This window comes from Maniola hyperantus, chromosome 16 (genome assembly GCF_902806685.2).
Source record: "Maniola hyperantus chromosome 16, iAphHyp1.2, whole genome shotgun sequence".
NCBI classification, from domain to species: Eukaryota; Metazoa; Arthropoda; class Insecta; order Lepidoptera; family Nymphalidae; genus Maniola; species Maniola hyperantus.
Genome location: NC_048551.1, coordinates 6,673,898 through 6,685,618, shown reverse-complemented (window position 1 = coordinate 6,685,618; position 11,721 = coordinate 6,673,898). Strand labels below are relative to the sequence as shown.

At 35.1% G+C, this 11,721-nt stretch overlaps 3 protein-coding genes across 3 annotated transcripts in view; 2 read left to right on the top strand and 1 right to left on the bottom strand.

The window, feature by feature from the left end:
- Positions 1-608: 608 nt before the first annotated feature.
- On the top strand, positions 609-2,485 carry APP-BP1 (Nedd8-activating enzyme E1 regulatory subunit APP-BP1). Its single transcript, XM_034976737.2, has one exon. The coding sequence runs from the start codon at positions 849-851 to the stop codon at positions 2,457-2,459; it is 1,611 nt and encodes a 536-aa protein (XP_034832628.1). The 5' UTR covers positions 609-848; the 3' UTR covers positions 2,460-2,485.
- Positions 2,486-2,581: 96 nt separating this feature from the next.
- LOC117989392 (uncharacterized) lies at positions 2,582-4,682 on the bottom strand. The gene is made up of 2 exons (XM_034976746.2): positions 3,621-4,682; positions 2,582-3,032 (listed from the first exon to the last, which is right to left on the bottom strand). The coding sequence occupies exons 1-2, from the start codon at positions 4,338-4,340 to the stop codon at positions 2,868-2,870; spliced, it is 885 nt and encodes a 294-aa protein (XP_034832637.1). The 5' UTR covers positions 4,341-4,682; the 3' UTR covers positions 2,582-2,867.
- A 1,586-nt stretch (positions 4,683-6,268) lies between these two features.
- Positions 6,269-11,721, top strand: part of LOC117989383 (serine/threonine-protein kinase SIK3-like) — a 64,668-nt gene continuing 59,215 nt past the window's right edge. The window contains exon 1 of the mRNA XM_034976735.2: positions 6,269-6,945. Coding sequence (XP_034832626.1) covers positions 6,820-6,945 — 126 coding nt within the window. The 5' untranslated portion in view covers positions 6,269-6,819. The remainder of the gene's footprint in view (positions 6,946-11,721) is intronic.

The following is an 11,721-nucleotide window of genomic DNA, read 5'->3' as shown; positions in this document are numbered from 1 at the left end:
AACCCAGATATTATTATAAGTTATAACTAATATGCAACTAGCGTGACCCCTTCAGTTCCTCTCGCTCAAGCAGAACTTTTGAAATGTTATTCCTTCTATTTTACGTTCGCTTCGGGAATCAAGGAGACTCAGCATCAAAATAATAATACCTCGTTAGAGCAAGCTAGGTGTATATGAAGAGTGATAAAGACATAATTTAGCTTTTTGTTTTATTGGACACGTTGTCGTTTGTGCCCAACAAACCTCTGTGATAGTAATTTACGTTTAGTATTAAAGGTATGTAGAAGCCATTTATGGTGGATTGCTGTGAGATCAGCTGTAAAAGTTGTAGCGAACGCAAGTTATGAAACATAACCTTTCATACGTTCTTTTGTTGTTTTGTCCCTTTCGGGTATGTATAGTGTATACCTACGTCTGACGAATCTCCTTGATTCTTATACCAAGTTGCACTTGTCTTTTTCGTCTGTGACTAGTCTAAAAAATAGAATCCAGAGCAGGAAACGGCAAACCCAGTTGAAAACAAATTGAATTGTCATATTGTTGTAGTTTGTGGTCTGTGTAGTGTGTCTGTGATTGTCAATGTCAAACACAAACATTCATTCATCCCTATTAATCTGTGTTCATAGCAATAGGTGCTGACTGCTGTGCATAGGTGATTCAAAGTTCAAACCAGTTCAAACATCCAAACTCCAAATCGTGCTTCAAATCCTAAGTTTTTGTAAGTTAAAATCTGGTCCAAAACCATTACGAAAAGAAGTAGAATAAATGATTTATAAATTAAAACCGCTTAAATAACGAAAGTAGTAACATAAGGTATAAGAATACGATATCAATTCTATGAGAGTAACATGGCTTCCCCATCACCAAAGTCACCCGAGCAAAGTGAAAAGAATAAACAGTATGACCGGCAACTGCGATTGTGGGGTGATCATGGGCAAGCTGCTTTAGAAAATGGTCATATATGTTTGATAAACGCCACTGCTCTTGGTACGGAAATATTAAAATCAATCGTTCTTCCTGGTGTAGGAGCTATCACTATCGTCGATCACAACATAGTCACTGAAGAAGACATTGGTAGTAATTTCTTTTTGGAGTGTTCCAGTAAAAGTTTAAATAGAGCTACCGAAAGTCTACGACTTCTGCTAGAGTTGAACCCTGCTGTGCTGGGTCATGCTGTGCAAGAACCAACTGAACAGATATTGCAAGAAAACCCTGACTTTTTCAAATCTTTTAGTGTTGTTATTGCCACATCTCTTGGAGAAAAAATTATACAAGATTTAGCCCAACACTTATGGGATATAAATGTTCCCTTGATATTATGTAGATCTGTTGGATTTCTGGGGTCCTTTCGGATACAAATAAAAGAACATGCAATTATTGAAACTCACCCTGAAAATGAGCAAATAGGCTTAAGGTTAGATGTGCCATTTTCTGCTCTTGTTGAATATTTAGATTCCTTTGATATTGAAGCTGTGGATTTAAAAGATCATGGTCACATTCCCTGGATTGTCATCTTATACAAAGCCGTTCAAAAGTGGCAACTTAGAAATCATAATAGATGGCCTATGAGTAGAAAAGAGAAAAATGAAATTAAAGAGATTATCCAAGAGTTCATCAGAAAAGATGAAAATGGTATACCTATAGAAGAAGAGAACTTTGAGGAAGCTCTCAGAGCTGTGAATACTGCTTTAGTTCCTACCTTTTTACCTGTAAAGATTCAAGAACTCTTGTATTGTAGTTCTGCTACTAATTTAACAAAGGACAGTTTACCATTTTGGATAATGTGTTCAGCATTAAGAAATTTCATTGAAGCTGAAGGAAAAGGCAAGTTACCGCTGAGAGGTGTGTTACCAGATATGACAGCTTCAACAGATCATTATGTTAAACTTCAAAGTATGTATCGCATGCAGGCTACCATGGAAGCAGAGATAGTATACAGGAAGGTGCAGGAAATAGTTGCACAGCTGCATTGCGAAAGTATTAGTGAAGCTGAAGTAAAATTATTTTGTAGACATTCACATGATTTGCATCTTATAAAAGGTTCTAATATTTCTATGGAATATCAATTAGGCAGTAATACTGTGGCATCTTACATTGCCAGATACTTAGAAGAGCCGGATGTGATGATGGTCCATTATATACTTTTAAGAGCAGCCGAAATGTTTCGCTCCGAGCATTGTCGAGCACCAGGAGAGTGGGAGCCGGAAGCAGATATAGCTAAGCTAAAAACTTGTGTTTCAAAACTGCTCACTGATATATCATGTTCACCTTTCCCTAAAGATGACCATATCCATGAGATGTGCAGATATGGTGGGGCAGAGATTCACAGTGTTTCAGCATTTTTAGGTGGTTGCATTGCCCATGAAGCAATAAAAATAGCAACTAAACAATACAATCCTGTTAATAACACATTTATATATGATGGAGCTTCAACAAATACTGCCACATTTACATTTTAAATGATAAATAAATATGAGTGAGCATTTATGACATTTTTATTTAAACCTGATTCTAATTTAGAAATATGAATTATCACAATAATTTAGATCTAAGCTTAGAAGGAAAATAAATGAACAATATAATAATTCTTCAAAGTTGTGTATTTCAGTTAGAATATTATTATTATATCATTTACGATATAAAAGAAATTGCAAAAAAACATTTATTAACAATTTTTAAAACATAAATTAGATAAAATAAAACATATCACATGTCTAAAAAATCAAACAATCTATACATTTGGCTAAAAATCCACATGGCAGGCTTATTAGGTTTTACCATAATAACAACAGGGTTATATACCTGTGATGAAAGTCATCATAGACATAACACAACATTGAGAATTTCCCATTTGTTACCTACATATTTCACCTTAGCCATAATTTCAATCGTAATGCATCTACTCCATTAAGATAGTATCGAAATAAGCGCTTATCTCTCACAAAACCCAAATTTTCATATAATTTTAGAGCAGGTTTATTTGTAATTTCCGTTTCTAATACAACTTCATCAGCATTATCATCCATCATTGCCTGGAAAAATAACACAGGAAATTTTGAAATTGTGGTAAAGTATTGTATTAAACATTTTTGTAATATTCAGAGTTCATAATTGAAAACATACTTTTTTTCACACCCATAACATCAATAAACGATGTTGAAATTTGTTGAGCATAGTTGCATTATAATACAGTCTCTCTATTGTGACCACACATTTTCTTTTGTTATATAGGTACAGTGCATAAACAGCATGAATTTACTTTGTATAAATTCAAAGTATCGTTTGCAACAGGTTGAGATTGCAATCGGGGTGGGGACACCCGGCGCGGGAGACGTGCGGGTGTGTGGGACGTCCCTCCGCCTCATACCCCGATTGCCAGCCTAACCTGTGCTATTCTATATACTCATACTGTTTATGGCATTCATTATAGAGTTAGTTACAGGGAGTTTACCCGTATAATATTATGTATTCAGAAAAGCCCTGTTTTTAAATATAAGGCAATAATTATTCATTCAGACTTCCAAAATACACTAATAATTTCAATTACTAGTTTAAAACTAAGGCTTTTGGTAATCAACTCAAGTACAGGCAATAAGTGTTTCTCATTGACATTAACTTACCTGTATTGCTTTCTGTACTAATTTAGAGCCAATCTTCCTTTTCCTATATTTCTCGTCAACGGCCAACATGGCAATGTATCCTCTTTTGACAACATTTCGATGCATATCTAACTTACATACAATGGCACCAATACATTTGCCTTCATGACTTGCCAAAAAGCAAAGTTTAGGCCAGTTATGAATAAAATATCTATATGTATAGATAGAGTAAGGTTCTGACAGATCCTTCTGTATGAGTCTCATAATTTCCGGCATTTGTAATTCAGATTCGTAAGACAAAATTTCTATTTCTTCTGTATGAACATTGGTAAGGGATGAGATCTCACGAATTTCTGTTTCGACATCTTCATTGTACCTGACCTTGCTCCTTTCAGAGAGGTTAGTGCTGTTATTCTCTCTGGTGGCCGCGACATCACTACACTGAACACTATTTACAATCATCGGCACTTCACTCGGAGCCGCGTCTTGTGATCTTGGTTCTGCATTTGAATCATTGACACTATCTTTAGAATGATCACTTGTACCATTAGTGAGGTTACTATTAAGTTTGTTAATATGAAGTGTGTTTACTAACGCTTCACTTAATTTGTCTTCATTCAATTTATTTATTTCCTTAGTAGTTTCCGGAGGATCTTTGGCCTTTTTACTTTTGTTTTTCGTGCTTGCACTTTTCTGATTGCACTTAATATTTTGCACATTTTCTTCAGAGAGTCGATTCATATTAATGTTATTCTATCTATCTTATGTACACTTTCACGATCATAAGCTCATAAAGAAATTTTACAAAAGCATCGTAGGATTAAACAAACATTTTCTTGTCAAAATCGTATGAGAGTATCACGGACATCTTGGTACAAAAGTATCTTCGATTCGATACAAAACACGATTTGACAGTACTAATCTATTTTAACTACCTATATATTTTATTTTATACAAAATTTAGTAATAATTTAAAACCAGACATACGAAAATATTTCAGATAGTACCTAATTGTGCTAATAATTATTTACGATGTACAATTTTAATCCCTCCACAATCACATTGCAAAATTGTGGATAGTGTTGCCAGGTTATAATCACAGACCAATAACATATGGTTATAATTAATTTTTTTTATAATCAAAACAAACTTTGACAATTCGTGGCGTAATTGTATTTCTCATTAGTTATTTACTTGTTTTCACATAAAAAACGTTTAATACAAAATAACATGGTTGATCGGTGAATACAAATATTGACAACTAAATACTGGTAATAATTGTCGTGTTATGCATCGTTACGTCGTGCTATCGCTATCTCATACGCGGTTACACAGTACTTACATCTACCTATTATTCTATCTACGTTCCTTTGTCTAGATTTTTTTTCTGTCTACGTTACCCTCATGCACTGCACCATAGACTATTCAATAAAACCATAAAGCAGCTTGTTGCTGGTTCCTATAAATTCAATAATCTGTGTAAAAATATATTCCACAGATTAAAGAGTTTTCGGACTTTTGGGGTTTGACTGTTTTCAGTTTCCCGCATTTTTTAAATTTAATGATATTTTGATTGAATAATTTATATTGAAGCTTCAAACGTTTGTAATGATTAATTTAGTTACTTACTTTTTACATATATAACTAAAGTGATCCGTTTGGATTCCCAATACAGCAAAACTTAATTTTAAAAAAACATTAGAGTTAAAACTTAAAATATGTAGGTACTCTACCTAACTGACGGAAAGGGTTGCGAGATTGTTAAAACTTATATTCTTTGGAAAGTAAAGATAAGTAGCAATAATATTCTTCTATTTATATGGTAATGGCTTTTTCTTTTGCTTTTTGGCTCTAAGTTGTACCTACTCTTATGTTAATTATTAATCTAAAGTTGTACTAGTAATGCTAAAGTAGCACAACAAAGTCTTTGCTTGTGCTTTGCTAGTTTATCATTTGTGGAATTCGAATACCTAGTTCGGTGGTGGCTCGAGAATCACGAATCACAATTATTCACGATCACAAAAACGAGATTGGCCAGTAAATATACAGCTTTTTAATACCCACCTATGAATCAAACAAATATACCTACATACATAGGTAAGTTTAAAAGTTGATAGTTAGGCTAGCTAGAAATATTTATCAAATAAGAAGCAAACTATATACTTTCATAGTTCATATTGTCCAGCACTACTATGTACCTACTTTATTCGTGTTTATTCTTGTAACTAGTCGTACCTATCTACCATTTTTGTGAAAGCTATATAAAGTGTAGTACATACCTAGTTACTTAGGTGGATGCGGGTGGATGTTAGGTGGGTATGTTATTTGATTCGAATAAATAACAGTCTCTCGGCACATATTTTGTGCTATCGGTACGTACCTACGTCCTACATACTTTGCAAATCGACCTGTGTAGGACCATATACCTATAATATAGGTACATATACCTACAATATAGGTACATATACCTACATATTATGTAGGTATAGGTACGCGGTACGAGTATAATATTCGTATTGAGCAGTGATATTGAGAATGCGTAGGTATTTCGATGAACATTATTACGCGTTGCTGACGTCACACAAAAGCAATATGGCCGCTAAAAGCGCGCGTGTCGCGTCGATGGTATTGGGCTATTCTATACGAGTACTCGACTCGAGTCTCCCTCACTCGACTTGAGAGACGAGAAGTCGATTAGAGGCCCGAGTTCAGTATCCGGTTGACAGCCGGTGAGGCGGCGGCGTCATGTTTCTCTAGCGTACGATACGCGCGCCGCCTCTGCGCGATTTTCTATCATTTGTAAATATATTTTGTACACAAATATATTACGGGCAGTACAAGCGTAAGAACCGCGTGCAAGTGACTGTTACCTGGATTTATAAACATTTAATAAGACTAGTAACTAGGTACCTATATACCGTAAATATTTAAGTACATCGAACTGTTGCAATACCTACTTTGATACAATTTTAATTGAGCACTAAATAAGTAACAATTTTACGTTGGTTTTAATAGCCAAATTGTAGTAGTAAGTTTGTTATGTCTATGTTTACGGTTAGTCAAATTTTTGTGTTTATGTCATACTTAAAGTGTTACGAGTTACGACTGACTAGTATTGAATGAATTATTAATATTAATAATACTAGTACGGATAACTACAATTTAAAGTTGGTGAGGTGAAAATTGAAATTGATCATCAAGTTTGATATCTAAATCAACAATGGCGGATCGTGAACGTCCTGCGAAAACCCCCATCAGGGTGGGTTTTTATGACATTGAAAGGACCATAGGCAAAGGGAATTTTGCCGTCGTAAAGTTAGCGCGACATCGAATAACGAAGACTGAGGTAAGAAAAAACAATTTATTATTTCTTGAGATAAAATTCTGATAAGAATCCGGCTCGAAGGACTAATTTGCCCAATGTTTGTCTGTACTAATTACTACCTACTTATTGCATCACTACCTTATACTTGATACTATGGCCTATGCTGTCAATAGGTATTATTTTTAAGTAACTAGGTATGTAGGTATAGAAAAATTGTAATTTAAAATCCCTTAAATAAAGCAAAATCAAAGCTTCACATAAAAATGTGTTAAAATATGTATAATGCGTTCAAATTAAGAATAGGACGGTATTTCCGCCATATTGAGACGTCTTAATTAGAAAAAAATATGTACCTACCCATATTTTATATATAATATTTTCAATATTTAGATAAGTAGGTAGGTACCTATATACTTATATTATGACGTAGAAAAAAATTATGTTTAGTCCGCGACAGGTCGAGATGGCAATCGGAATATGGGGCCTCATACCCCGATTGCCATTAACGGGGATCGGGTTAGTGCGGGGACTGTGCGGGTGTGCGGGGCGTTCACTCCCCGATCGCCATGACCTGTCGCTTAGGTACCTACTATACCAACTTACGGAAAGTATTTTCCATCCAAACCAATTCAAGGGACTGTTGACAGATAGAGGTCATTGACCATCTTATTCTTATTTTGAACACAATATTGTAGGTAACTATTCGTGAGTCGTGAAACTACCTTGTATAAGTTGCTTACCTAGGTCCTACCTCTAACCTTTAGAAATTTATGCAGCTCTGTGATGTCGAAATATTTGCGATTAACCCATTTTTAGGGTTCCGTAACCGAAGGAGGCCAACGTGACCGTCCGGATTGCCTACGAGTTACCACTATACCTAAATTTATCAGTACCAGGCAGGCGTCGGATAATGTGATCCAAGTACCCCAGAATCCTTTGGTAGCAAATCGTTGAAAGTCTATTGCTGTCTGCTAATATATACGAAGTTAAAGAATCAAATTATTTCTGCTTTTACGCTGGCCATACACCATCAAGTTTACTGATCGAGTTTGCAGCGGACTTGAAACGGCATCCAGTGTATGGCTAACAGTGTGCACGATGTCATGCACATTTGACGGTGTATGCCTATCTTTTCTTATTTCTTCTTTTATGTCCTAAATCACTTTAAATTTAAAAACTTTAAACACTTTATTTCATTTTATTTCATTTTATTTATCCATTTACTCGCCAACTTTATATATTCTATGCCACTGACCACCACCATGTACCACCTATATACCTCGAATAAACATTATTCTATTCTATTCTATTCTATTCTATTCTATCAGTTGACTTGACGCCGCCGTTTCAAGTCCGCTGCAAATTGACGGTAAACTTGATCGTGTATGGCCAGGGTTAGCGGTCCATGGTATTAAGCATCCTTCTCCAATACCACATCTCAAACGCATCAGTCTTTTTCCTCTCAGTCCTCTCACTCGGATCGTCCAAGCCTCAGAGCCATAAAGGAAGATTGAGATAGAATGAGCTTAGCGCGAGACTCTTTTTGGTTGTGTCAACGCTTATCATAAGGTTGATAGTGCGTTCGCGGCCTATTGTGAATATAACGACCCAAAGATTATCCATGGTCAACATAATATTGTGTATAAGATAATAAAGACTGTCAGAAAAAAACCGTTACACTCCGCAGAAGAAATATTGTGTTCCAATAACTAACAGGTTGTATTCGAGAATGTCCTGTTTTGCCAAATTCTAATGAATTTGCTTATCCCGCCTTTGGCTATTTGGATTCGCCTTTTAATGAGTAATGTTGTGTTCACTTCCTCCTCTGTCCGAAAGCAGAGATCCGAGGCATAGGTACAAACTCGCTGACAAACTCCAAATCTGAGAGTTCGCCAGTCCTATCGAGTTGACCATCCTTTCATTAGCACCACTTTTGTTTACTTATGTGGGTATTACATTTGTTTTCTTAAGTAATCATTAATGTGTCTCGACGTAGAATGAAGAACTAAAAAATCTAAAGCTGAGGAGTAAGGTGCATCGTCGTTTGAGCACAGATAAACCTATTTAATAAAAATGTCTTCGTGATCGTCTTTACTTTGCTAAACTATAGATAAAACTATTTAGCTTTTCCAAGCCGTTAATTTTTCAATCAATGTAATAAGTAGCGGTTTAGGTACTTAAATCTTACGTTTTATTTCATCTAAAGTAATAGCTACTACGATCTTTAGTTCCAGGTGGTTACACCTGCCATGACAGTTCATTTTTCATAACTGACAAAAAATCCGTTAATTAAATTAGGCAACAATTTCCTAATATCAGAAGGTTTATTTCGCAGCTGTTTTGTATTTTTACATTCTTTATTTGCCCAATTATATTTAACGATGCAATATACCTACTTAATGTCGGTGTTACGCAATACGAGTATATAATAATAGGTGTTATTACTTATAACACACAGGAACTAATTTAAGCATACTTATGATTTGTTTTAAACGAAACCTTGTTTATGTAAGCTATCGGTTTATCGTTTCCTGTTGCAATATTTGACCAGTTTTTGTACTTACTATCATTTAAGTTTTCAACCTTTGAGTCAGATTATCATTATTGTAAAGTAAAAATTAACATCTTCATCATATGACTATGTGAGACATGAATATTGTCTTACCGAATGTACGTTAGGTACCGATGGTTTGCAGTGTCTATTACTTTAACCACATAATCACAGATTAAACTACATTGAAATAATTGTTAGGGACATAAACAGAATCTTACGTGTATGAGATCGGAAAAATGGGCTAGTAGGTACCTACCAGCTGAGAAGCTGATCTCTTCTAGGTATAATTTTTTTCTCGTAATAAAGAAAAAAAATGAGGCTTCGTAAATCAAATAGCAATCTATAAAATGTTTGGATACCAAACAAGATCGGCGCCATAGCCATGTTTAGCCATATTTTACGTCTAACAATAAAATTATTATCAATTCGAACTGCGAGGAAGATGTATCTGTGCTGGTTTTGCGGTTTTAATGATCACCCGCATACCCTATCCCTATTACTCATATAGAAGTAGGTAAGTATTTGTATTTCCGTTACAAAGTCTCACGGTGTTTTATATAAAATGAATAGTGCATTTTTCTAGTGTGACTATTAGATAGACACATAATTTATTTAAGTAAGTATTTATTTAGTTCAGGCAACTAAGCCCATTAAATATAAACGTAAAATAACATGTATATAAATATAAAAGCCCTTAAAAAAAAAGAATAGGTAATAGGTCACATATGGGACCATTAATTTGTCAATTTGACCGTAGTTTGGCTGGGCAACATATTTATACTGATAAGTCTTGCATTTATATGACTGATTTGTTTCTAATAGGCATCTAATAGGTACGTAATTAATCCGTCACGTCACACGTGCACATTCCATACAATGGGGACACACGCGACATCGTGAACGAGACAGTATTGAGCATTCGGATCGGAAAATACGCTGAGCATGAAGTTAAAAATACGTTATCTGTTTATTGCATTATGCACGACCTGATAACCTTTATTGGATTTTTATTAACTAGAACTTAAATAGGACAGACTGGACAGAAGTAATGTAGTAAACAAGTTATACCTAGATAAAATCAATCTTATATGATTATTATTAGTACCTATCAGTTACTTACCATATGGCATACACTTGCCGATTTTCGGAAGAAGCTATTCATTTCATACTTTTGTTCAAAGCAGAGATATCGACCGTAGCGTAGGTTAGGAAGGTATATTATATCTACTAGAATTATTTTTGTCTTTTCATTCTTTAGAATAACTACATCACAACCCCTTAATAAATGTAAAAGTGTGTTTCATTGTTGGTTTGTCCTTCAATCACGTCGCAAAGGAGCAACGGATCGACGTGATTTTTACGCAGGTACAGTTTAAGACCTGGAAAAGTACATAGACTACTTTTATCACGGAAAATCTGAGTTCCCACGGGATTTTTAAAAACCTAAATCCTCGCGTACGAAGTCGCGGGCATCAACTAGTACTATTATAAAAGGTATTTTTTGATTACTAGATTATGCCCGCGACTTCGTCCGCGCTGATTCAAGTTTTTAAAAAATCCTCTGAAAAAAGAAACCCTTTAATTTTCCGGGATAAACAATAGTCTAAAGATATGCGTCACATGTATGCAATACAAGCCAACTCTGTACCAAATACCTACATGTTATCTGCAACTTCGTCCATCTGGATTAAGGATTTTTTTTTAAATCACGTGGGAGCTCTTTGAATTTCTGCGACAAAAAGTAGCCTATGCCCTCCCCGGGATGCATAAGCTGACTCTGTACCAAACGTCAAAATCGATAGGCCGTGAAAAGTTAACATACAGATATAGGTACTTCTTGCAATAATGCGAAATTTTTGCAAGAAGAATATAGATGCCTTCAGGAACTTTCTTCTGAACAAAGGTTTCTTCTTTCTATGATTACAGTTTTGAGTTATTTTGATTTGATTTAAAAAGTACCTACCGCGCGGATCATAATCAATTGTACTGTGATCTATTTATGTCACGCGTGTATTCGATAGCAGACAGTAGACACTAGACATGAGTTTACATTACTGCAAGAGTGCCTCGTCGAAGTAGGTCGTTGGCCGAATACCGTCGACGACGATGACTCACTGTGTTTGGAACGTCTACTTTCATTTACAATTTTGATTTAATTTCAATTAAGCAAATCAGTTACTATGTAAATGTAACGATGACGAATCGTTGAAAGTCACACGAGGACATGGCGTTGAATGAATGCA